At 40.3% G+C, this 27,992-nt stretch overlaps 1 protein-coding gene and 1 long non-coding RNA gene across 2 annotated transcripts; both read left to right on the top strand.

Moving 5' to 3' along the window:
* The first annotated feature begins 81 nt into the window (after positions 1 to 81).
* On the top strand, positions 82 to 1,583 carry LOC141901435 (uncharacterized). The gene is made up of 3 exons (XR_012618831.1): positions 82 to 180; positions 828 to 879; positions 1,538 to 1,583. It is a non-coding gene; the product is annotated as an uncharacterized LOC141901435 (long non-coding RNA).
* On the top strand, positions 1,580 to 27,942 carry LOC141902225 (uncharacterized). Its single transcript, XM_074789866.1, has 20 exons — positions 1,580 to 1,623; positions 3,170 to 4,714; positions 5,288 to 7,251; positions 7,788 to 7,883; positions 8,381 to 8,532; positions 8,823 to 8,979; positions 9,274 to 9,361; positions 9,500 to 9,550; positions 9,841 to 9,971; positions 10,100 to 10,168; positions 10,654 to 10,814; positions 11,458 to 11,493; positions 13,109 to 13,211; positions 13,580 to 13,723; positions 13,815 to 13,908; positions 14,572 to 14,693; positions 15,618 to 15,740; positions 15,848 to 15,907; positions 22,189 to 22,286; positions 23,142 to 27,942. Exons 1-20 carry the CDS (start codon positions 1,614 to 1,616, stop codon positions 23,176 to 23,178), a joined length of 5,241 nt encoding a protein of 1,746 aa, XP_074645967.1. The 5' UTR covers positions 1,580 to 1,613; the 3' UTR covers positions 23,179 to 27,942.
* The last annotated feature ends 50 nt before the right edge of the window (positions 27,943 to 27,992 follow it).

The raw sequence follows: 27,992 nt of genomic DNA, 5'->3' as shown, positions 1-27,992 counted from the left end.
TCCCGATAATGATGTCACTACAAAGAAATCCCGATAATGACGTCACACTAGGGGTGTACCTATACCCTAAATAAAGTTTCAGGAAGTAAAAGTTCAGTTGTGGTCGAGTAAAAATGGGATTAAAATCTCTGAAATAGTATTACGGGTTGTCATTCGAAACGATGGATTCTACAGTGTCAGGTAGGCGTGTCAGCCTTTCTAAAATGTTAGATTATATATCTGCTGGTGTGGCATTATGTAGTGCGTAAAGTTCTCCCATAAGAAAAGTGTAAACTGCTCTGTGAGGAAATGTTTATTTTCCGTCGATCATCGTTTTGGTTAGCTGGTTAGTTAATACGGAAGCCCGTAGGTGACATACGGGATAATTTTTTCACACTTTCGACTTATTAAGTCGAATTTCGACTTATTATCTCGTAATTACGGAAGCCCCTAGGTGACATACAGAAGACTTTTTGGATATCCTTCAATACAGTTTCAAATGGATTAAAAAATGATGATTTAGGTCGACCGCCAGTCCTTTCTGGTCCTACTAAGACCTTTATCAGGTATGTACTACCAAAACTGACTGAGCTAGGCCACCCGGAATGCTCTCAAGTCAGGTTGAAATAGACATTAGGCCTAGGGGCTTCCGTAATTTAGCCTACTGCTTCTTAAAGTTTATTTAGATTTATTCATAGATTTTTATTAGTAAACCTTGACTTGAGGACGTATTGACAGCAATTTGTTTCTGCGGCCTAGGCCTTTATTTGAGCAATCATTTCACTACTCAAACGATGATCTCGGCTACTGTTCACCGACATATCACATTTCACTCTTCAACATTTCAGATGAAATCAAGAAACCACCAGTGCTGAAACCTAAACCAGTTTTAGCACCGAAGTAAGCAAAAAATCTTTTTGTATCTATCTAGCCTAGTGAAGTAGGCCTAAAAATCGTAAGCAAAGTCAAGTCAAATCCAGTAGGCCACAAGTAGGCTACATACAATAATCAGAGTCAATTGCTTATCTAATTTTCATGATTGTGTATCCAACAAACCGATTTCAGCCTTCCCTCAAGATTTCTTAAGGTATATGATGATTGGCCTAGAAGAACTTAATTTGGTTTAGTTAGTATTTATATTCAGAAACCTTACGATAGCTCAGCCAATCAGAGGCCTGATTCCGTTCCACCGTTGAACCGGGCCTGGAACCAGTTGCTCCTTAGTTAGTTAAAGTGAAGTCAAAGTGCATTAAAGGCGGATAATGACACGTGGAATTTATCCACCTGGACCCGGTTCGACAGGTTGCGTGTTGGTGGTAATGCCGAGAAAATTAGATTAAAAATCTCCGAGTAAAATGTGGAACTGGGTTTTGTTAACTCTAGCTCACTTGTGTGGCAACTGTTCGATAACTGAAAAGTATCTATTTCACTATAAATTGAAAACATTTTACATTTACGTTGAATCGAAGCCAATATTTTCTTCATCAGTTCTTTCCGAAATTCCGTTTCGCGGAATAACTAAATGTGCTGATAATCGATTGTATTTTTTTCATTTCAGGCCGGCCGCATTTTCAACGAGTCGCAAAGGAGGCAAGTGCGATCTAAAAACTATTCCTGTCGCGAATGTAAAACCGATGCAGCATGGTATGTAGTGCGCAGTCTACTGGATCCGTAGTGGTCGACGCCGAATCCTTACCTATCCTTGTATAGCCTTATTCCTATCCTAAACTGCACCCCATAATTCGAGGATCCAGTTCTGTACGTTTGGATTAAATCTTCTGGGGCCAGTCGCTCAGTGGTGGCTTAGATTTATCACTGGTCTAAGATCTATGATAGTCAACCTAACAACAACTTAAGTGAAGACCGGTCTTAAATTTCAGACCAATTTTCGACTTAAATCATTAACTGTGCAACTGGGCCCTGACTCTGCTAATTAGTTCTTTTCTAATGATTTAATAGTAGAGTTCAATTTTTACAAATGAACTGATTTTAAATCAACAGGAGTCAAACTTTCAGATGTGTTGCACCCGGTCCTGACCGTCAATCCATTTTCTTCTCATCAGTCCATTTTCTTCTCCCCTCCTCTTTTGTTGATTGATAGATTATCTACCGTAAATCTCCCTCCCACTTTTCGTTGATTGGCAGATCAAATCCCTCCGCTCCCCTCCTCTTCCCTCCTTCCCTTTGTTGAATTAGAACGAATCCCTCCCCTCGCACTCTGTTGATTGACAGATTAGGTCCTTTTGATCTCCCTTCTCAGTTGGTGATTGACAGATCAAATCCCTCCTCTCCATCCCATTCTTTGTTGATTGACAGATCAAAACCCTCCCTTCCCTTCCTCATTTGTCGATCGTCAGATCCCTTCCCCTTAATTGAATGGCAATTTGTAATCTTCACTCACGAATATGCCGCTTTGGGTGGAAAATTGATCTGCATTGCAAACCTGAATGTAGTCTGTATCTTGTCGCATTGCATGCACAATATTTCACTTTGAGATATATATCTTTAAAAAGACAAAGCATGCTTGAAGAAGCATCCATTAGGTGTGAGCATGTATTAATTCTAAAGTCTTACTAGACTCAGCATAGATGTATGTTAATCATCGAGCGTTTGCTACTGCAATAGACACCATTTATACTGATTGCCTCAGATTATCGTATGCTCCTAACAAATTATTACGTTAAGTTTTCTTGTTACAATCTATCGTGATAACAAATCATTTCTTCCCCGACTGCCCCGGAATTTGTGTATGTACCTCGAAGAAAATTGTCCCGCGAAATCTGAGGCAAGCAGAGTCCACCGTAGGAAATCAGGGTGGCCACAGACCTGGAAAACGAGCAAACTCAAGGAAACAGAAGAATCTAGAAAGAATCGTGGGAATCTAAGGGAATTGGGACCATGCATTTCTTTATCAAATACGCGATTCATGAAAAAATGGAAAATTTATTAATTGTAAAAGTTTAAACCAAGTAATTTCTCCATTCACCGGGCACAGATTCACTCGGGAATTGTGTATTATAACATGAAGACATCCGGGAAAATTCGAAAAATTTTCAAATGGGTTGAAGTGGCCACCCTGATTATAGACCCATAATCACTGTACAGAATTCATCAAGTGAATGCTACCCACTTAGGCGTACTAGAAAATCGAAATAGTGGACAAAATTTTCCCGCCTTCGTATTATTGTAGGAGGAGCTCGCGTAAAAGTGTCGCCAGCAATTGCCGATAAAACCGAGGCTATTCGTCCGCAATCGGATTCGAAATCATCGCAAAATTCAGAATCGGAAAAAAACGTTCGTGAAACCAAAACGGAGGATGACGCAGACGATTCGTGCAATAGAGATATGACCCAAGTAGTAGAAGAATCTACGGAATCGACGAATGAATCGAACTCTCTGAAAAAGATCGTAATCCCGCCTAATCCGAAGTCAGTTGCGAAGTCAGGGGAGAAGATACTCAAAGATATCCCTCCACCGCGTCCTAAACGCCCGCCCGTTAGTACTCATAAAGACGGTGCTAGTTCTCCGGTGCCTGCGAGGCCCAACTCTCCGGTACCCGTGAGGCCTAGTCCGCCGGTCGCGCGTAAAGATGACGTAGTCAAGAAAGAGAAAAAAGTCGCCGGGTCTCGTAATATTGTCGGCGCTAATCTGTTAGCGGTTATGGCTGGTGGAGATAAGAAGGAAGATGACTTCGATGAGAATAAGAAAGAGGGAGTTGCTAACTCTTTAAAGCGGGGTGGCTCGCCTGGGCCGGTTCGACCGCCGAGACCGGTATCATTTCAGCCGGAAGAACCGGCGTCTCCCACGCGTCGCCGCCCAACGCGACTGCCGTCTGCAACTACGACGTCTGCCGAAGAGAACGACGAGGATGACGAAAAGATCAAGAAGAAAGCGCCAAATATCGTCGCCGGAGCGAATCTTCTAGCTCTTGTTACGAATAAGAAAGAAATTGAACGTTCAAAGCCAGGGAATGCGGCGGACTCGTCGACGAATATTCGTTCGGAACGTCCTCGGTCACCCGTACCGTCGAGGCTTGGAAAGCCGCCATCGCCTTTGACTAAAGTTCGTAGCAACGAACGTTTGAACGTCGAACGTAAAGGTAAAGGAGATGTTTTAACTGAATACGATGGAAAACCAACCGGGGTCGATCTAGCCCTCGTTAGTCGTAGCTCGGAAAGTGTCGACGCGGTCGTAGAATCAAGCGTGGATCGTCCTCCTGTTCCGGTTCTACCCACGCGCGGTCCTCCTGCGCTTCTTACTCCGCCGAAAAATAAACCCGTTTCGCGTCAGGACGCCGTGGTTTCGAATTCCGAGGACGAAGCTTCACCGAAACTACCGCCGCGTAACGTACCGCCGAAAAGACCCGATAAATCGCCTGTCGGCACATTGAAGATGGAGGCGCGTACGAAAGGCGGATCGACGCCTCCGCGACCTCCGTCGCCGAAAACAACGCCATCCGGATCGCCGAGTCAACAGCGCGCTGCGACGTCCGACGGCGGAAGTCTGACGCCGAAATCATCGCTTAAACGGCGACCGGCTTTACCGCCCCCGCCTCAACCGGCGAAGAACGTAGTCGCGGGAAATACTGATGATCCTTCTCCCCAAATTATTATAAAACACGCACCACCACCCGACCAGTCGCACAATCATCCGAAGCACGGTGAATCAGCATCCACGCCACGGCGGCCGCCTCCTCCGAGAACGGCACCCACTGAATCGAATCAAACATCCTCAGGTATGATCGCACGCTTCATCATCATCAATCTTCATTACTATCTCTCCTTCCCACTACATCCTCATCATCGTCATCATTACTATCTCTCCTTCCCTCTACATCATCATCCTCATCACTCCTACCCTTGTCACCAACCTCGAATAAATCCCAATTACTTTAGCGAAACTGCAATATCTGACTGTCGTCTTTAGGCAGATCCTCGAACTCTTTGAAATAAAACTAGTTGATAGGATTGCTGCCGAATACGAGATATCTCATAGTTCAGTTCTGCCATCATTGCCACTACGAGTTATCTTGTAGTTTATTCTTCTTATGCCCTTTTGATATTTACACTTTGGCACATGGTAATGACACAGTGCCAGCTATGAGACAACTAACTTGTAGTAGCTGATGTGGGCAGCGCTGTATTAGCACTGGAGCAGTGAACTTACCCCATGAAATTTCAACGTCCAACAACAATCTACAACAGATCTCATCTTTTCCAAAGTTTAGTAGATAGAACTTCCTTAAGAATTTTACAGATATAACACAACTTCTCATCCTAAACTACTACATGTTCGGTTTTATTTGCAGTTGCGACGAATGAGGAGACACCTGAAATGCCACGCCCGAGACCGGTTCCTCGAACTCGCAGAACGCCGTCCGGCGGTTCCAGTCGCAACAGTCGAGCATCCGCGTTTCTAGATGAACCGGTCCGCGTGAATAGCGCCAATGTCGATGTCTTCGACATAAATCTCGAAACGAGCAACGAGAAACAACCGACGCCCGTTCCGCGGAAGCGTAGTCTTAGAACGTCGAGCGTCGACGAGCAGATAGATAACCAGCAGACGGATGACAAGCAGACTGATGAAAAGCAGGTGGGCAACAAGCAGGTGGACAATAAGCAGTTGGTCAACAAACAGTTGGACAATAAGCAGATGGTTGACAAGCAGACCGACAACAAGCTGACTGACAACAAGCAGATGGATGACAAGCAGACTGACAACAAGCAGACGAATGACAAGCAGACAGTCAACAAGCAGACGGCCAATGGGAAAAACGAGGACGTCATTGTCGTAAAACCGACGCAGCGGGATGATAAAGTTGTCTACGCCGACGTGGTTTTAAAGCGAAAAGACGGAAGCATCGTCAAAAGTAGTCAATCGAAGGAAATCAATAAGCGCGATTCGCCGCCGGTGTTCGTAGCTCCGCCCCCTCCGCCGCTCGAAGAACTGAACGATATCCTCGAATCGGAGGAAAGCGAAGAACATCGAGTCATCGAAAAAGACGAGGACTTAAACGCGGAAGAATCGAGCGACATCCTCGAATCGGAGCAAAGCGGGGACAATGAAGTCGTAAAGAAAGGCGAGGACTTAATGGCAGAGTCTGAATCACTGGAGAAGCATGAAGAGGAATCTACGAAGGATGATTCCAAAACTGAGGAGGTCGGGTCTGAAAGTGTTGTCGTCGAAAATAGCGACGAGGGCCGTTTGGCCGGAGAAAGCCCTGAGTTGGAATCGGAAACAAATGTCGCTGCTGATGAAATTATCGACGAGCCCAAAAGGGAGGATGAGGAGAAGACGGAAGATGTCGATGATGACAAAGGTGATGTAAAGGATGAAAGCGCTGTCTTTAATGTCGGGGGTGTCGAATACTTCGACGCTGATTCGCGTGGTTCGGCTGCTGAATCGAACGTCGGTCGCGCTGAGAAATATGACAGCACCGGATACCTGGCTCCGCTCGACCCTGACGCCGAGTCGGCGCCGGCGCCACCGCGTGATTACTCGTACGCGGTCGACAAGCGTTTTTCGGATATCGACGCCGCGGTCAGTCGCGGCGGCGATAACGAATACGAACCGTTCGAGGACGTGTTCATGAAAACGCGGAGCCTCGACCGGCGCGGCAATGACACGTCGTACGAGGCGATCGGTAGTTCGGATCGGTCGTTCATATCGGAGAGCGACAGCGTCACGAATCTGAACGCGCTCGTCGCCGAGGAACGGCCGCCGTGCCCTCCGCCGCGTAATCGACGCGCCAGTAAGCTCGAGGCCGACGCCAAGGAACCGGAAAAACCGAAGTTTCGTCCGCCGCCTCCACCACCGCCGGCTAGCCCGAAAATGCGTCGGACGCCGGTACCGGAAATCGCGAGCGAAAATATCATAGCCGAAGATACGTACGGAGTTAAAATGGATCACGACGATTTTGTTCAGCGCTGCGATGAAGAAGAAGATGAATACATCGCACCCGGAGACGTCCGTCAGAGTCACGCGGCGCTGGATACGAAGGTACCGCCGCGGCCTCCGCGACCACCAGCGCCACAGCCGTCTCTGAGCAACATTATCTCGGAAAAAGCAGATATTCGCGATTCGAATTATTTCGACATGTCCGGCTCCCAGTTTCATCTGGCGATGTTGAACAGTATGGGCGAGAGTACGACGAGCACCGGCGCGATGTCCACCGACAGCCAATCAGACGACGGCGTCTGGCAGACAGATCGCACGTCCGAGGACGATGACTCGATTCAGAGCAGTGCATCGGAAGAGGACACTTACGATCAGGTATTAGGGGTAGTGTTTTACTGGGATTTTGCTCGGGACACTCGGCTGGGGTTGATATTGGAAATTTGGAAAATTTACTTACGCCGATAATACAGCGGAACCTCATTTAATATGAATCTTGTGGGCAAATTTTCGTGTTATCCAAATCTGGATTGATATAAATATGTTAGCTGTTTGATGCTGGAAATAATCGTAATAAATGGGTTTCGTCTTAAATAGAATTGCATTAACAAGGTTTAACTGTATATAGCCTGCTAATGATACCCTCAGTCAGTGGCAGTCAAAAATTAAATTCTAAATTAAAATAAAATTCTCCAGTTGAAAATTAAATCTTAACTGCTGATAGTGCCCTCAGCGGGTTGAGAGGAAAAAGGAACTTTGAATCTGCCCATAATGCCGCGTTCGGCAAATTAAGGTGATAATAAGAAACCTGAGTGGCGCTCGAGGGATAAAAAGATATTGATTGCTTGGAACTTGCAATGATATATCGGACTCTTGGATTAACTTTTTATATCTTTGTCGCCATTGCATTTCAGCCGGCTGCCGCGAAGAGACCGAAAATCTATCACATCGCTAAAGAGATCATGACTTCCGAACAAGTTTTTGTTGGCGTATTAAAACTACTGAATAGGGTAACGCTGAAATTATGTGCATTAAGTGGCCCTGACTCATCCCCTCAGACATTTGACTGTAAACCACTATTCTTTCAATCTCACCTTTCTAAGACATTTCTAATTGAAAATGAACTACAAACACCAGACATTAGACATTTTATCAGCACACTTTAAAAAACTGATCACTTCACCTGAGACATATTTTATTGAAAATGAACTACAAACACCAGACATTAGACATCAGCACACTTTCAAAAACTGATCTTCCACACTTCACACTAAAATATTAAATGTCTGAAGGGGATGATTACTGGCTGTAGATTGATACCTTATCATGAATCTATTTGCTATTCCCCCAATATCTTTTCGAATACGATTTGATCTACAGTGTCCATTTAGATCTAAAACATGAAGTAATCAATAGAACCTACCGTATGCCAGAAATCTGAGTTTCCACTTTGAAACCTGCATAGCCGGTAAATGCTACTATGGGATGATATTTTCGTGGATTTCAGGATTTTCGCGACGCCGTCAAATCGATATCGGATGAAGTCGGTCGCGCGATCGTTCCTCGCGTCGTGCTCGATAACATACTGAAATATCTGCCCGAACTTGAGAACTTCAACTCTGAATTACTGAAAGATTTGACCGAACGCATCAATAATTGGTAATTTGATTTATAACCATTGATAAAACGTTATATCTGCGATGTGACGATAAATATGTAGAAAATTCCGTAATAATAATGAAAAAATGATATGAAGTTACTAATCTTCAGGAATAGAATAGATAATGAAAATATATGATAAACTACAACCTCAACAAAACATTTTCTGACTATAAATTACTTTTTCCCTATTATTGTGGGATTCTCTATGTGCAATTCGAGTTCCTAAATCCTAATTTGGCATGAATATCCGCTTCAAATTTTATGAATTTTCTTTCGTTGTTTTATAGGGATGAGACGCCGAAAGTGGCCGACATTTTCGTCAAGAAGGGGCCGTTCTTGAACCTGTATACGACCTATATTCAGGATTTCAGCCAGATGACTGGTCGACTCGACGAGGCCTGTAAGAAATACCCAATATTTCAAGAAGTTGTCAGGGATTTTGAGGTACGTAAGATAATTTCTTTCATTTTTCATACGATACGATGGATATCGTGAATTTTGGACCCTCTTCTGCAGTCCGCAGATAGAGATAGAATTTACCCTTAGAGTCCACAACAGTGTGGAACTGGATCCTGAGTAAAATTAAACCCACACAACTGTAGAACTGGGAACAGAGTAAAATTGAACCTACTCAACTGTGGAACCAGAATCGGATTTAACTGACACAACTGTTCAATTGGGTCTAGCTGAAATCTTGGCTAATTGTACATTGAAAAGTCTTTAATTTCGAATTCGTAGACGAGCGAAAAGTGTTCCGGTCTCGCCTTGAAGCACTACATGCTGAAACCGATACAAAGACTACCTCAGTACAAACTTCTCCTACAAGGTACGTGTTTCCAATACATTTACACAGGATAGAAACATAATTGAGCTATGAATTGATAATCGCAATGAGAAAATGTTGGCGAAATGTGAAGTTCCCGTCTAAAGCAGTTTTTTAAAACATAAGATATTTGATTTGCAGATTATCAAAAACATCTTCCAGTTAACTCGTTAGACACTGAAGACACCAAAAGTAAGTCGATGTATTTTCTTTTCTGTTTTATGTTAAATCTTATAGAACCAGGCATATGTAAAAGTGGGCTTGAACTTAAATCTGGTCTTTTGTTTATGCAACTAGCCAGTAATTAATTTCACAAAAAATTAACCTGAAAGTTTTTAGCTTTTGCTATCGGTTGCTTCCATGAGGACTTTTAACCATTTCTAGGTTAAACTTTTTGATAGAAACTGATCCCTGGCCTGATTGAATTTAAACCTTGGTTTGCAATGAAAAATGAGTTTTATTCAGTCATGTGTTTTATTCAGGTGCATTAGAGGTGGTCACTAAAATCGCTAGCCATGCGAACGAAAGCATGAAGGTCGGCGATAACTTCCAGAAACTGTTAGAAATTCAGAATTCCCTGATCGGGCAGTTTGAAGTGGTGAAACCAGGCAGGGTAAGCAGCAACTATTCCGCATATCATCGAGGGCTGAAAAGTGGCCTGTAGTTCAGTTAAATCAACAAACTGATCTAACTTCTTTTAGATTCTTCTGTTTAGAATTTATTCTTTTTTTTTGGTTTCAGACATTGATAAAAAAAGACATGCTTCTTAAATTGTCGAGGAAAGAACTTCAAGAACGAATGTTCTTTTTGGTACGTTAGGGAAAATGTTTTACTTATCTTAAATTTGGAATTTGGATGTTATTGACCACGCATTTCATTAGCAATACTTGATTCATGAAAAATGAATACATTGTATCATTTCAAAAATTTCATTCCACAAATTTTCCCTATATATACATTCGGATAAATTGATGATGTAGTCCACATCCTCTCAAAAATCATTTATGAAATTAATCAAATATATTAGAAAATATATTTAATTACGAAATAAACGTCAAAATTCATATTTGCTATTGCTAATGCCACTAGTGATGACGTAGCGCACATCGACTCACACAGAACCCCTTAAATAACGCTCAGAAAGTTATCAATGTGTATAAACATTATTGTAATGGTTTTTGCGGCATCAAAAAACATAAAAAACAAGAATGATACAATTCTGTGGTGTATTGACTGTACGTAGTCTGAGAGGATGAGATATCAAACTGAGTCTCTTTCTGCCTTTTATGTTTCAGTTCAATGATGTGTTACTGTACACGAAGCCGGTGCCGAACGGCTACAAGTTGAAAAACGTCCTGTCACTCGCCGGAATGAAAGTCAAAAAACCGACTCAAGACGACTTCGAAAATGAATTCAGTATTATCAGCATACAACGGTCGTTTACGTTATCAGCCAAGTAAGCGAACGTTTAACTTAGATAATACTAATCCAGCCAGTGGCCCTCTCACCAACATTTTCAGCCAATCCAGGCACCCAACATTACCGATCGTATAGTCTTATCACTCCAAGGTATAGCCTACTGGACTCACTTTCACTAAACGAAATATCAAAATATCCTTAAAAATCAGGGGCCAGTAGCTCAGAAGGTGGTTAGAGTTAACCAGTGGATGTTTGACATACTGACAATTAAAAGTTTATTGTTTATATGGCTGTGTACCTTTAACCAAATTTTGAGCGCCTTGCCCCAGAATGATTTCTTGTTAATTTCCAATTAAACTCTATTTTCAATGTCAAATTGTGGTGAAAACTACTAGAAAAGTAGACACCAAAGTAATCAGGTCTGGCACCCTTTGTTTATGCACAAATTGAACATAACTGGCTTGTCAGAGGGTATAGATATCAGTTGGACATACGTATTTGCAGTTAGATTTACCAAACTGCCCTAGCTATTCTAATTCCCCATTATCTGACACATTTTCCATCATGAAATTTTACCAATCAAATCAGTCAGTATCTGAGAGTTGTGCATTTCACTAACGCATGCATATAGTTCAATCCTTAAACTAACTTGAGGACTTTTTTCAACCTTTTACCTTCAGGCCAGATATTAACGAACCCCTAATCCTACAATGCAGGTACAGTAATGTATAAGAGCACATTAATGAATAAACGATGTATGTTGATATATGCATGCGTGAGAATGTTCTAAAACTAATACTCTATCATATGATTGCATTTTTCACTACTAGTCATACGTTCAAATTCGCTTGTTAAGTCATCATATTTTGGACTATCACTGTGTTGATTGATGGCTTACTCAAATGACAACTTACACTTAGTAAATTGAATTGGATATACAACTTAGGATACAATAATTGAGACGACTTTTACAGTCATAATGATTGTAATTTAAAGCGACTGTTTGACTGGTACTGAATATAACGTTTCTGGTATGACCCGGTGGGCGGATCTAGGGTTAGGCTCTTACAATAACAATAGTACTGGATACAAAAACCAACTTGTTATCGACCGATGTTTAGTTTGTTTCCATAGACAAGTGACTGTCTATTACTACATGTATTGTTGTAAACAGAAACCCCACAATAATGAAGAAAAACTAAATGAACATTTAACGTGACCCCGTCAAGTGTACGGTAGGTTCACATATCTTCAATCCATTACGCGGTTCTGCATTTCATTTCTTGCGTTTCTTTTCAAGTCTTGCGACCATTTCTGCGACTATGTATAAGGTACAATGTATTTGCAAGTTTCTGGCATTACAGTAGACTATGTTTACCCCCTAGATGCTTCGGGTTACTGAGTGCCCACGCCTGACTATATTACAAATAAGCTTGAATTCTTAAGAAATCCGACAATATTTCAGCAAAAGATTAAAATCTAGTAGTGAATAAATGAATATGTTTGGAGCAATGTTTCAACTTCTAACTTCATTCAACTAGATTATAGCCTATCACTGCTTCGACTGCCCCAGATTTCACGTAAAAGAGATTTTATTGGTCCTAGGGTAAGCGAAGTCTACTGTATACCGAAATTAAACACTGGTGGTTGTGTGTAGTATACTTGCCTTTCAGAGCGGTCCATTGGAATGATATCTTTCCCTGCTGCAGCGTGTGTATTCAGTTCGGTTAACTGTGATATCTTGTTTTATTTCTGATAATTTTCACTGCATGTTGTTTTTGTTGCATTCACATTCCCTGAGCCTGTTGTTTGTAATTGGTTATTGAATATGCCTCCTTGTCTACATGTGTTACCGGTTTCTCAAAAAATGAGTAAAATCTCTCATCCAACTTTTCATCTATTTCCATCGGCAATGTTTGTCTTTTCTTACATATTTACCTGGAGTTCGGATTTTTTCAAGAAAAAAATGTCATAGAAAATATAGAAATTCTCCATTACAGGCATATTAGGACGGAAGAGAACGTGGAAAAAAATCAAAACATTTATTCTTATTATTTGAGTATTTTCACATAAAAACATAAAATCTTTGGAGGGACTCCGGAAAAAAAGATTTTAAAGGTGTAATTATTGTGTTGAATTTAATTCAAATGATAGAAGAAAACTAACAAATCATTAGATCAAAAATAGCAAGAAAAATTTGGATTTTTAATTTTGATAGAAACAAAAATAGTTTTTTTTTATATGATGTTTTTGTTGTGGAATTTCAGGCAGTGAATCTGTACTCCCAAGTGATTAGAGAAGGCCTTACGTATTTTATTTTCTAATTAACAGTACGTCTGAAGAGAGGGAACAATGGCTGACCGTACTGACCAAAGCTATCGACGACAACGCGGTGAAGAGAAGCACGTATGAAATCGCGAAAACCAACCCGCAGGTGAGTACCGCATTCATCCAATAGATGACTCAGTAATCTAGGGAAAATAGTTACTTTCCATTACGTTTGTTCGTTAATTTTAAAGAAAATCAATTTTTGTGTAATTTTGAGTTCTTCCTCCAAAACCTGCAATTTCTGACAAAGCAAAATGGCTGGTTATATAGTAACAGGGCCTGGTTCTACAAAGGGTCGATAAATGATCCTAATGGTTATAAGTTGTTAGCTTGGCTATAAAACCAAAATGAACTTAGACTGGTCTTAAGTTATTAGATTGGCTATAGAACCAAAATGAATTTGAATGGAAACTTGAAGTAGAAGTAGTTGATAACCGGTACTGAAACAATGATAATTGATAACTTTGTTCGCAGGGGATCGTGACAATCGATAAGGACTTCATTCTCGGTGCTAAAGCACCCGTTTGGGTTCCCGACGCTAGAGTGACGATGTGTATGGCTTGCACGTCGGAATTTACGGTTACCTGGAGACGACACCATTGTCGTTCCTGTGGACGGGTCGGTATTTCGCAATCATCTTCAAAATATTCCTCTCATCCGATTTATGCGGCGCCCCCTATGTTTATTCACTCGTCGGTTCGGGTTGTAGGTTGTATGCGGGGCTTGTTCGGACTACAGGGCTAAGTTGGCATATCTACGCGATAAGCTCGCTCGAGTTTGCCGAGAATGCTTCGAAAAACTAGGTACGTATGTCTGGTCATGAGAATACCATTCCTGATATAGACTTGGTATTGATTTGAATGGAATTTTTTCTTTGAGTTTTTCTTACGGATGAATGTGGGCGTGTATGTTATTGTGTGATTGTATCTGGTGTGCTGAGGTGACCCATTATTACATGCATTTGCTTCTTGGGCACCTTCAATTATAACTCCTGCAACATGTTTATATTGTATTTAATTGTATATCTATGAAAATGCAGCAGGTTATATTATGTTATAATTTCAATGTAAATAATAATTATTATTGTTAATAAATGTTTGAATTTCAGTACCCACCACAAATGGGGCTCACTGCCGGGAAAAGTTTCTGGTGAGCTCAAAATCACTTGAGTTTAAATTTTACCATCAGTTAGGGACATGTTATGTCGTGAGTTTAAAGCTCAGTAAATCAGTACCCACCACAAGTTTGGTACTCGCTATGAATGCTTGTGAGCTCTGGGTTCAAATTTCACCATCACTAGAGAACAGGTTTTATCCTGAGCTCGAAGCTCTCGAGTTTGGTATTCAGTAATGGTCGAACTCATTCGTTAGCTCAAAAGTTGTGAGTTCAAATTTCAGCGAGGAGCTGGTTTGTGAAACGACATTCAGGAGGATCTGAAATGCAATGTACCGTTCTTATTTCCTCAGATGTGGAATCGCCTCGTTCGGCCGAAACCGAAGAGAAAAGCTCACCGACGAAATCGAAAGTCAGAAAGAGTTTAAAAGCATTCCGACAGACAATAAAATCGCGACCGGCAGTTCTTAAAGAGGTAACTTGAACGTGAAATATGTTCTTTGATGAAGTGTTGATCATCACTTGTTGAAAATGTGTTGATAAAATGTCTAATGTCTGCTATTTGTAGTTCATTTTTCGATCAAATATGATTCATGTTAAGGAGTACTGAACACATGTGAAGTGTGGACACAGTTTTCAAAAGTTTGCTTATAAAATGATCGTGATGAGGTATCGATCTGCAGTCTGAATCGTGCACCCTATCGGCTGAGACCCCATGCAGTCAGCCTAGACCCTGCAATCCCTCAGACATCTTGTATGTCGCAGCATTGTTCTGATTTTTATCGTCCTCACTTCACATGAATTCAGTACTCCTTCACCTGAGACACTCTTAATCGAAAATGAACTACAAACACGAAATATTAGACACATTTTCAAAAACGGATCGTCCACACTTCACGTGAGTTCAATACTCCTTTACCTGAATCATTTTTAATTGAAAATGAACTACAAACCCCAGACATTAGATATTTTATAAGCGCACTTTCAAAAATAAATTTTCCACACATCACATGTGTTCAGTACTTCACCGGAACCATCATTGATTGAAAATTAGCTACAAATAACAAATATTAGACACTTTATAAGCAAACTTTCGAAAACTGTGTCCACACTTCACTTTCATACTTTACGTTCAGTACTCCATTACCTGAGTCGTATTTGATCGAAAATGAACTACAAATACCAGACATTAGACATTTTACCGGCACACTTTCAACAAAGTGATCGCCCACACTTCACTTGCGTTCAGGACTTCGCGTGAATGATTTTTGATTTGAAATTAACTACAAACGCCAGATATTGGTCGACACACTTCGTGGGTGAATGTCTGAAGCTGGCAGGTTCTAGTCTGCAGAAATTTCAATATGATTAAAGACTGGATTTTTGACTGTTTTTTCAGGTGCACGCTAACGCCAGTGAAAGCGATATGAGTGGTTATTTGAAAGTATTCAAAGGCAAGAAATGGAAGAAAATGTGGTTCGTCGTCAAAGATAAAGTGCTTTATACGTATAAGGCCAGCGAGGTTGGTGCACCGATCTTTTTTCGTAATTGAAAATCTTGCAAGATTTATTCAGGATTTCATTCAATTTTCCGTGAGATTTATTCAAAATTTTCTATTTCTTTTTCTAGGATATGGCAGCAATTGAAAGCATGCCGCTTTTAGGATACGAAATCAGGACATTTTCTGAGGTAGATACTTTAGCTATTTATGTTATCAGATTGTTTATATAACTGAAATGAGCTTAGACTGGTCTTAAGTTGTTAGATTGGCTAGAGATCCTAAATGAGCTTAGACTGGTCTTAAATTGTCAGAATGAAATTAAACTGGTCTTATGCTCTTAAGTTGTCAGATTGGTGATATAACTTAAAATGAGTTTAGACTGGTTTTAAGTTGTTAGATTGGCTAAAGAACTAAAATGAGCTTAGACTGGTCTTAAGTTGTTAGGTTGGTTATGGAACCAAAATGAGCTTAGACTGGAATCAAAATGAGCTTAGACTGGAATCAAAATGAGCTTAGACTGGTCTTAAACCCTCATGTTTATAACGGAGATGATCTACGTGAGATTCTATGTTAGATGAAGAAATAGGACTGCGATATTGAGTGCATTAAAGAAAAATCAATGATCCATTTGTTAACAGTCGATGAATGGCAATTAACCTATTAATCGTACTAATTAGCTGCATAATCACGAGTGCCAGGAAAATCATTTCACCTTATTCAAGAAAAAAGAAAAAAGTAACGCGCTATGTTTGAATATGTGAAGGAGTTCTCTTTTACCCCTCAAACCGTAGAGCGCACTCGGGACATTATTAGCAGGTTTAAGGTTTCTTTCCCCCCTCAACTCAATGACCGCCACTCAGGGCATCATAAGTAGGTTTGATGAGGCTCAATAGTTTCTTCTCTGTCGTGAAGTTGCCTAGATCATAGCACACAAACCCTGGATTGAAGAGAGGCCAGTGACCGAAGGCTCGGTAAACTAAAAGCCTTATATACATCTCATAAATAAATCCATCTCATAAATAAATTCAGGTATTGAAATTGTCAGGCTGTTTGGTGCGCATATCGCCATTCTGGCAACCAGCATGAAAATTTCAGGATGCATTTTTCTGGATTGATTATCTGAAAAAGATCAGATTTAGGGCCTAACTGAAAATAAAAATCAAATATGACTTTTATGAATTTAGCTATGAATTCCTGTAAAACTTGTTTCTTAGAGCCTTGACTATTTTCGCTACTAACATGAAACTTTCAGGAATTCTAGATTTTGACATCATTCATACTTAGACATTGGAAGAGCTGGAAAAATATCCAATATGGCCGCCTTTCTATAAGAATTTTATCATGAATTCCTGTAATTTCATCTTCCAGCCTTAATTATTTCCACTACAAACATGAAACTTTCAGGAATAACGGTTTTTGGCTCATCAGACGTCGGACCGATATAAACGGCGCGATTTCTCCGTGGAACTGGTCTGACTATTAAACCCCGCGACTAAATGAACGTTATTATCTCTCGCTTTCGTAATGAAATAGTGTCCCTTCGCGCGTCCCTTCGTTGTGTCGTTAACCGAATTCTGAACGAAAAAAAAAACCTCAACGCAACTTCGCCCCTGGGCCGGTTTTATACTCCCGTGTATACGTGCGTTAAATACGGAACAATTGTTAGCTGTTTGACGCGCGAGATAAACCAATCTATAAAACCGGCTGCTGGCATTTTTTTTACGTACGAATTAGGCTAAGTAAATACGTGTCTTTGTTGGCGGGTAGCCGTGTTTGTTCGGTAATTGGCTCGAAAATGACGTATCGCCCGATAACCTGCGATGTTTGACAAAAATCTTTTAACTCTCGCGACGAAAAAAAATGGACCTTTAATTTTCCGATGTTAACCCTTTACAGCCGGCGCTCGACGCGAGACTTCTCAAAACATCCAAGAGTGATGAAGTGGAAGTTTCCTTGCTTTGAACGCATCGATACCCAGGGGGAACTTCGCTTGTCGGAGTTAGTGGACTATTTGCCGGTTTACTGCAACTGAATGTCAGTAAGTCGGCACTATAGTCCTGAAATAGTGAACCATGTAACTGAACACGGTCGATGTAGTTCGGACCTAGATCCAAAATGGCCGATGCTGTGAAACGCGTTAAGACCGAACTATAGTATGCTCGATTATTGTCTAGCGCGCTGAGTAGTCATTGGTCATTTTGCTCGTCATTGGTCATTTTGCTTAAAGTGTTATCTTTTCCTACTAGTCAGTTTGCTGAAATGACTTTATATAAAAGCCAATCGGACTGGCCTTTTAAGTGTTCCCAATTCTCATTGGTCAGTTCGTTTAGATTCTTAGGATATGAGCCAATCAGAATAGCCCTTTGAAGTATTCTCATTGGTCAGTTTGCTGACCTCGTATACAGCCAATCAAAACGACTGACCATATGAAATGTTTTCGATTTGCGGAAATTCTGTACCTGATACGTACCTAAATAAGCCAATCAGAGGAGATTTCACATTTTTCTGACCAATCAGGATCACCTTAACATTCAGAATGGTCGCCTTCAAAATCATTCCACGCCCATGGGCCTCTAGTTATTTACCATTGCGTAGTGATGGTGGTTTTCGCAAAGGTTTCTGTCATTTTTGAGAACCAACTGTTGTACAACCCTGATAAAGCCATTGCAACTCTGATTTCTCTGGTCAACGCATTGCTCAATACATTGCCACATAAGCTGACCTCAAAACATTCTACATCTTTTTTTCTCAAGGCATCATATGATATATTCGTTATCAATTTTCGTGTTGATTTTGCCTCGTACAAAAGGTGAACGATGAATGCGGATCGTGCTGTTAGATCGGTTAATGATCTATTGTTAATGATCTATTAAAAGTAATTAACCCAGTAATATCTATACTAGAATCAGTCACTCTCTCTCTCTCTAACTCTACTGACCTCGTTTATTCGGCAGATTCAAGGCCGTCGCGAAATTATGTGCAGGGTTTCGGTGATATTTTTTCGACTCTGCCTTTCATCCGTTTAGATTTATTACAGTAATTACCCGCGCAATGCGTACTGATAAATTCTACGCTTTGCTGTTAAATGCATTTGTGATCCGATAGTTTACGCTGACACGCTCCAGGGGCTCCGCGCTACAGGGGCTGCCATTTCGTGCGCCGCCTCGTCAGGAGTTTTGAGAAGCGATATTTGGAGATCGTCGAAATGGAATTCAATTAAATCATTCCCCGGGATAAAACAATTATCGAGTTTTATGGAAATGGAACAATTTCAATATATCGTGCTGTTCTACGGACAGTGGCAAATTTATGAGGAAATTTAATTTATTCGAATGAATAGCAGTAAATAAACTAACTCGGGCTAACGCTGTAATAGGAAAATACGTTAACCCTTTCAGTGCTGATTAGTTAATACCCTATAGTGCTAGAGATAATTTGAAAATTTTGGAAAATTCCACCCTATTGTGTTGAATAACGGGAATACCACTATAGTGCGTCTACACCGCGGCGCGGTGTATCGTTAGTTACTAATATTTCACTACGTTAGACAGGTGCTGCCATTTTTCAATAGAGATAATTACAAATTACTAATTACATCAATACACCGCAGTGCGGTGTACTAGCAAAATCTATCACTGATTTATACAGCGCACTGCGGTGTAGACGCACTGAAAGGGTTAAGGAAGACAGAGAAATGATTTCATTTTTGTCCGAATCAAAAGTCCGAGTTCGCCATGGCCGAGTTAGGCAAGGTTTACTACTATAGAATAACCACACTCAGACGTGAAGAATAGATAGTAGAATTAAAACCCTTTTCATGCGAATCTAAAAGTTTGAAAACATAGCGATATATCAGAAACCATCGCCGGTCTCTAGAGAGGGATTCGAAATGTCGCATCTTTCAATTTTCCGATCTGAATTCTGAATGAATCTCACTTATTGATAAATTCAAATTTGTATACAGCAGGTTTCGATTCGATTATGAATTTACTGATTTCGTACTCGAAAAAAGTTGAAATCTTTGACAAGGCTTGAAAGCGTTGTCTAATGAGAATCACTCGCCAGACGATCAGCTATTCCGGGACACGACTTAGTTTATGGCGAACGACCATTCCCGGGGATTTGGCGGTGCAATTTGTCCCGAGTTGCCATGGCAACCGGAGCCTTCCTAAGAATAATTTGAGATAGAGAATCCGACCCTGCGTATACCGGTATTCAACCAGTGTTTTTGGATAATGAGCCGTAAGATGGTTCGTTAATGGGGGTAGCTTGTGAGGTTTACGTCCAGGATGAGAGGCCGGTGACCTAGAAAACCCGGAAAACTGCCCTGGGTAATTAAGAAAATCCAGAAATTCAACCAAATTTGCAGAAAAACCTGGAAACCTCGGGGAATCTGTATATGTCATTGACCATATATTTCTTGATCAAAGAAAATGAAAAAATTCTAACATTTTTAACTGAAAAATGTCTCTATTCACCTGCCACTGATTCACACTGCACCAGCTTTCATGGGAGCTACAATAAAGGAATTGTTACTTGTTCTTCTTAAACAACAATATCCAACTATTATTAATTAGCCTGGGAGGGAGGACATATTTCCAGTTTTTGCTGTGTATGGCCTGCCGGGAAAGTGTGCCTGGGACATGATACCGACACTCATGCACATATTACATAGTTTTGAACTCATTTATTTCAGTGAATGTCATTGTTTTACGTTATTAATGCATGAATAATTCATTGTTTGTATAATTTCCTAGCGCGATAGTATAGTAATATACGCCGGAATTATTCACGATAGAACAAATGGTTCGCATAATCATATTCTTAATGCCCTAGAATTCCAATATGCGCGTCAGTATCTAGAAAATCTGAAGAACTTCGTGAAAATATTCGGAATAAATCCCGGGAGCAGTTTCGCAATCGAGGCTTAGACTAAGGCTCAATTTGGCAACCAATCTATGATAGAATTGAGAACCTTTCTGAACTCGTACCTAGACAGATCTAACACCAGTCATTTGGGTTCTATGGCATTTTCTATTTTGGTTTCAACGATCTTGTAGACCAGTTTTGAGAATTGTCTACAGACAATAAGACGAATCTACGAAGGCAACATAAGGCCCACTCCCACAATGGAATGCACCTATCTCTCAGTTGGCAAGATAAAAAAGGGGACTAAAAAAAATTCGATGGACTTTTAGAAGTCCCCCTGGATCCACCCTGGATTCAACAGTGCAACTGGAGCCCATTCCATAGTCACGGATTAGACTAAAGATTATTGTCTGTGGATTCAAGATGGTCCTAGACTAAGTCTAGGACCATCTTGAATCCACAGACAATGTAATAACTTAAGACCAGTCTTTAAGTTGGGTGCTAGAGATTGAGATAAACAGAAAGAATTCGAAAGAAGCGATTGCGGCTATTTCGCCGTTTTCTCGAGGTGGATAGCCATTTTGCATATGCACCTGCTGTGCCACGCTCGAGGCGTTTGAGGCATATTCTAAATTTAGCACAGAGCGCCGTTGACATTCGGATAAAAATACAAACGTCAAAAACTGTGACAACAACGCAAACATATGTCGGGCAAACATTTTTTCTGCGTCGCGAAAACGAGGGTTGAAACGTTGTATTATATGGGTAGAGAATACTTCAGTGTTAGACAGATGACAAAGCTCGAAACATGTGTTACAGAACGCATGTATTACTACAGTTTTGAATAATGTAGGTCCGCAATGTAGTATGCGGTAAATGGTGGTTGAATTCGGATTTGAATCCGAGCTATCTACGTTCGCGTATAGATATGCGGGATTCTGTAATGAAAGGGAAAAATTTTTTTCACAAACAAGGGGTGCATCAATAAGGATGGACATTTATTCAGCGAACATGGACGTATAAACTACTTAGATTATACTAGATAATTTTGGTAAAATACCCGTTCACTTCAGCCTCATCAGGTTTGATAAATGAAATGATCCTCTCTCTCTCTCTTCCCTCTCCCCCCTCCCTCTCCTCTCTTCTTTCTCCTCCCTCTCCCCTTCCTACTCTCCCTCCCTCTCTCCCCCTTCCTCTCCCTCTTTTCCCTCTCCCCTCCCTCCCTCTCTCCCCCTCTCTCTCCTCCCTCCATCTTCCCCTCTCCCTCTCCTTTCTCTTCCTCTCCTCCCTCTCTCCCTCTCCTCTCTTCTTTCTCCTCCCTCTCCCCTTCCCTCTCTCCCTCCCACTCTCCCCTTCCTCTCTCCCTCTTTTCCCTCTCCCCTCCCTCTCTCCCTCTTTCCCTCTCTCCTCTCTCAACTAACCCGACCACATATTCCTCATGCTATGGACCCGAAAAGCCTCCTAACCATTAACAGATACTTGTAAATACTTAATTCCCCCTTACTCTTTCCACTATCGCGCCCTTATCTCAGTAATTCATGGTATTCAGAAGATCGTCGAACTATTATTGTTATCTCGTTGTAACGTTTTTATCTTGCAGTGGTTTGAAAACATCGAACCCAGTCTGGTATTCGAATTATCCCATAAAGGCCGGCCGTCGATTGTGTTCCGAACTGAAAGTCCAAACGCGAAAGAGAAGTAAGTCATGTTTCATCACGTACTGGAGATCATATCGATACACGTATAGATACAAGCCGCGATCACACGGAGATGATTTGGCCCGTTCCAAATTTGGCGCGGACCAACTGTCGACACAGGTGCCAAGACGCTCATGTGATCCGGCAGATATGATTTTATTATTTTTCCCACCTTAACTCACTGAGCGCAGCCAAGAAAGTAACGTATTTACTTAACTCGCCGAAATCAGGTCTGGCGTGATATCTGGCAAATCGTTGTTAAGACATTTCTTCGAGGTTTTCTTCAATTTTGATATTTCAAGGTGGCCATCGACCTGGAAATCGGGGAAAAGTCGGGGCAATTTTCTTTTCTTAAAAAGTCGGGGAATTTCGTAAAAAGAAAAAAAGAAGCTAAAAAATCAGGAGTGTGTTTGGGAAATGTGTTGAGATTAAAATGAGTGATGCGTAAAATCAAACCGTTTCCATCTCTATGTCTTACGTGACTGAGTCAAAGTCAGGGGCGGATCCAGGGGCATGTTGTGACCATGTCGACCAATAAAAAGGGCATATATTCTTAATTTACGGTGGAAAAAGGCATATCAGGAACAATTTTTGAAATTTTACTATCAATTTAGAGCTTTCTGAGCATCTCTAAGAGGCATTTAGTCAGGAAATATAGATTTTAATTTTAGTAAAATATCTACTGTGTATCTTGGGTGGTTACAACGGCAAATTATGATACAGAGAGAAAAAGTAAAAAGGCACCATCTAAATATGCCCCTGAAAGTGGCCACCCTGTAATCATTGCAATGAAAAAAAACAATATTTACGTATTTTCGTTTTTGTAATTTTTAATTTCTGTCACATTTCCTTTCAGGTGGGTCCACATCATACAAGAAGCTACCGTGCCTTAGAGAGAGATATATGTATTTTAGATATCCGGTTTTATTACTATTTCATTGTTATTCCACTTGGTGCTAACGCGTATTATGTAAAGATTTTCAAAAATCGTATCGCTACAAAAGAACTTAAGAAGCCAGCTTTCTAAGACATTCTATTCAACTCCTCATAGGATACAAAATATAGTAACTCGCGTCGCACAATGGCGCTTATGTAAAGAATGCCATTTTTACGATTTTTCTGTTAAGTTAAAAAGTTCATTAAAGTGCTGTTGAGAATTCATGTTGTAATGACTAGTCAAACGTGTGATATAAAGCGCGGCTTTACGTCAAGCCGTAAAACTTAGATGTTTGAATGCGAAATTTTGTATGCGCCGTCTGATAACTGCCAAATCGCGGTTAAAACTCTTATTCCAGCATTTGTAAGCTTGTTCAATTCATGACTGATTCTTATCTGCAGCTGTCAAACTGCGTATTCCTAGATATAACTAACATTCCCATCAATTGAATTTAGAGGAATGCTATTTTGAAGTCGCAATTCATACAGTATTATTTGAAATTCGTTGAAATCTAAGATTCCTGTAGTTCGGGGTTTGTACTGGTGCTGAAAATCTCGGGAAATGTCATGAAAATAAGTGATCATGTTTTCAAGGCTTGGAAAAGTTATTCGATTTTTGTGTCCGAAGCTATTGAAAAAGCTATGGAATTTTTTAGAACTGTCGTCTGGATAAATATTTGTGATTTTAGTACGGTAGACCTACCCCGGTAGTTTATTTTGAGAACTAAAGCTCAGTTCCACGATTAAAGCTTTAATCTAAAATCCCTGTCCCTAATCCTCCAAAGATTGGCTTATATTTCTGTTGATAAGATAGCTCTTATGACCGAGACAAGGTCAGTCCTTACAAATTTTTTTAAGTTAGACAAAACAAGAATTTACATCCATAAAGTCTCGGCTGTGGAACTGGCCTCGGAGTTTGGGCTAAAAAAACAGATATTACAATTTGTTGCTTTCGACCGAAAACATATTGTTTGTCAAATACAATTCTGAATTGTATTTTCTGTCAAAAGTAACTTCTGAATATCAGATGAGAGAATTTGAGATTTGGTGATGGGGAAATATCAGATAATTCGGGATAGAAACATCTGCAGGAAACATGATTGCAATTCAAAGAAAATTTCTGTAAAGATTAACCCTTTTGGTGCTGACTAATTAATACCCTAAAGTGCTGGAGATAATTTGAAAATGTCCAGCCCAGTGCATTGAATAGCAGGCATCAGTTACAATGCATCTACACCACAGTGCGGTGTATCGTTAGTTACTTATAACTGTATCTGTTACTTATAGATTTACTGTGTTTGACTGGTGCTGCCATCTTTCTTTAGAGATAAAAACGTTTACAAATTACATCAGAACACCGCAGTGCGATGTACTAGCAAAGTCCATCACTGTCCATACGCCGCACTGCGGTGTAGATGCACTGAAAGGGTTAAAATGATTGTTCTATATATGCATGTATATTTGTATATGGAATGGATGCATTTTAAATGATTTGATGGCGATGACTGCTGATTTATTGCGGATGATAATCACTAAATAACGTTGAGTATGATGGTATTATGTAGTTATGTAGAATAGAATGCACTATTCTGAATATTATAGAAATGCTCTGTAGATATGAAGACATTGATACTCAAGTAATCGATTTGTACTAGTTTCTTGTTGCCGCCATTTCTAAGGTCGTTATCCTACCGGGTATTTATTTTTATCATACTTTCACGTATGGAAGACTATGGGGACCAATTTGTGGAATCGGTTGACATTTCATTATAGTCGCAATAGCATAATATGAACTGTGATAAATAGTTCGGTGATATGGGACCAGGAAGCACAGCGAAGGCTGAAGTCTGGTTTAAGTCCATCTTGGTTCTAGAAGCTGATCTCATGATTTAAGACCACTTTGGACTTCGAGAGAAACTTTTCTGTAACCAGTCGCACAGTGTAGACTTAATCTGAAAGTGGTCTCAAATTATAAGACTAGTCTTGGAAGTTGTTGGATTGACAAATGCTACCAAGATTGGCTACAAACCAAGATGGTCTTAGAGTGGTCTCGAATCTAAAGCCAAACGTGCACGACACATGGAAACACAGAACATGGGAACAAACATGTTTGATCTCGGAAACGTTGTGTCCTGAAAACATGTTTCTCATAAATGCAGGTAAATATGTGGAAACATGTTTCCGTCCCCAGTTTCCGCATTTCCTTGAATTATGTGCGTTGGGCCTTAGTCTTGTCAGCATCAGGATCCTGACCTTGGATAACAGTTCCTCAGCTCTGAGTTTGACTCTGAAGTTTATTTTCAATAAGTAAACTCTGTTGAGCCAAATGTTGACTCTAGCTGCAGATTTTCGCTGAACTCTTTAACAGCGGTTCTGTATTTGAGCCATGCTGGCTGCGCTGTAGAAAACTGGCTTGTTTTGCTGAAGTATTTTCAGCTGCCAGAATTATAATTCCTTGATATTGTGTCATGACTGAGTGAAACAATTGGTCTACGTGTGTATTTGAAAATTATCCCTGAGTTCGGTGTCACAAAACAAAGATTGATGAGTTATTGATGAGGACCTTCTCATTTTTTATGACCCTGGAACCAGTTGCATAGTCACCACTTGTAGTCCTGTGGTTCTTTGTTAGATTGGCTGTATAACCAAATGAGTTTAGACTGGTCTTACATTTTTAGATTGGCTATGGAACTAAAATGGGCTTTAGGTCTGAATTTGTTAGATTGGTTGTAGTACTAAAATGAGCTTAGACCGGTCTTAAGTTGTTAATTTGGCTATGCAACCAAACTGGGTTTAAACTGGTCTAAAATTGTTAGTTTGGTTTAAAGAACCAAAATGAGCTTAGATTGGTCTTAAAGTGCAACTCGGTCTGAAGGCCGTCTGATTTTCAACTAATTTTTCAACAATCAACGCAACTGTAACAAATACGGGGTATAGGCTTTCAAAAAAAAAACCTGACAGAATTAGTTCAATGGCTCTATTGCCTATTCGCGCTGTCGTATAGCAATTGGAAGCCATACTGAATGATGCAGTCAACACATTTAACAATTTTTTTTCTAATGTAGGAAATAATATACAAAGGTGACTTATGTTGAACGGTAGTTTTTAGATTGAAAATCGAGATCGTGTGATATTTGTATATTGAACAGGTGATGTCTCTAGGGACTGGCTCCCTTTTTAATCGATTAGTACTTATGAAGTATATCGAAGTATATTTTATATGCTGGTGCATATGTCTAGCTGTTTTGTACACGTATGTTGAGCGTATATGCTAATTTCTGGCATCGAAAAGAGATATCTAGAAAATAAGACATTACATTTTCACCGGTTGGCTACTAAAATTACGAACCCCGGGCCCAGTTTCACGAAAAAGTGGACACCTAAACGGTTAATTTTGAATTGTTATCCTCATTGAAAACATGAAGTCACCGATAGCAATTACACCAAAAACTTGAGGTTAACTTTTTTGTGAAACTGAGCCCTGAATTGTTGAAATATCCTCACTAGTCGTTACTAGTCGAATTAGCCTGGTTACCTGATTGGCTGGCTAACAGGTCACTGCTTAATTTGATTAGTTATTTTTATGAGACCGCTTGATGCCGGATCGATTTCGGACACCTAGCACCCGTTGATGATATTAAGTTGATGTTTGACTGTAGTAGAGCCAGACTATTTGAAATCGAACCAATTTAACCGAAACTGTGAAAAAATAATCTCTAGCATATGAAACTTCATTTATACTGGAGAACATTAATAAATCTGGAACCGGTTTTATAGAATGGTATTATCTTTAACCCGGGGGCTAACTCAATTCATTTCCAATCGAGTTAGCCCCCGGTTTAAAGATAATACCAGTCTATAAAACTGGCCCCAGAATTGTGTAATTGTGTTGTTATTATTGTTGTAACTGTTGAAATATTCCACATGAACGAATTCAGAACGCATAATAATGCCAATACTGATCACTTGCGCGATTGTTAATGATATAAATTATTTTGAAACTATTTGCATAATCGTTCTAATTTTAATGATCAAAGCCGGTTAAAGTTAGTTGAAACAGTTTTTAAGTTCGCCTATCCTATCTATGGAAATAAGGTTCCCGAACCTGATGGCCTCGCTACACCCAGACACAGCACGAACCGTGGCAATCTCGATGCCATCAGGTTCCCCCGTCGAGACAGGATGATCTCATTCCAAAATTTATTCACCACGAGTGTTCTTCGTTCATTCTAATGTCAAATTCAAACGTCGAACCCCTAACATCACTCGGGAACCTTATTTCCATAGATAACCTTATTTCCATAGATAGGCGAACTTAAAAACTAATTTTAAATAACTTTAACCATCCTCCCTCGGCAGGGATTCGAACCTGATGGCATCGCTACACTCGGCCACGGAATTTATTTTAACGATGGAACACGTCAGAACAAACACAAATTTTGCCATTGTACTAGCCTTGCCTGACTGTTGATATGTGGAACAGTTACCGGCCAACATTCGGTTATGCATCAGTTAAATCGTTGAAGAAATTAACTAATATCTCAACCATGATTTCGACCAAAATTCAATTTCAAAACTGTCACAACCGGCTTGCTCTTATTTCCGAGTGTTCGGAATGGTCCAATATTTGACGGATTTTTCAGTTGTTCCATAAACACAATTTATGTATTCCATATATAAACAGGGATTAATATTTTTATCAATATGACAATATTATTATTATTCTTATTATTATTATTATTATTAAAGTCTATACTGCTTGCTGCTGAGT

Source organism: Tubulanus polymorphus, chromosome 3, assembly GCF_964204645.1.
Source record: "Tubulanus polymorphus chromosome 3, tnTubPoly1.2, whole genome shotgun sequence".
In the NCBI taxonomy this organism is placed as follows: Eukaryota; Metazoa; Nemertea; class Palaeonemertea; order Tubulaniformes; family Tubulanidae; genus Tubulanus; species Tubulanus polymorphus.
The sequence above is the reverse complement of the archived record's forward strand: the minus strand, read 5'-3'. Positions and strand labels throughout refer to the sequence as shown.

What these genes read in the sequence shown, in the direction of transcription:
- LOC141902225 (XM_074789866.1), top strand. An exon ending in GTACAAACTTCTCCTACAAG is followed by an intron (nt 9,362 to 9,499) that starts GTACGTGTTTCC and finishes TTTGATTTGCAG; the next exon opens with ATTATCAAAAACATCTTCCA. An exon ending in AGAATGCTTCGAAAAACTAG is followed by an intron (nt 13,909 to 14,571) that starts GTACGTATGTCT and finishes TTATTTCCTCAG; the next exon opens with ATGTGGAATCGCCTCGTTCG.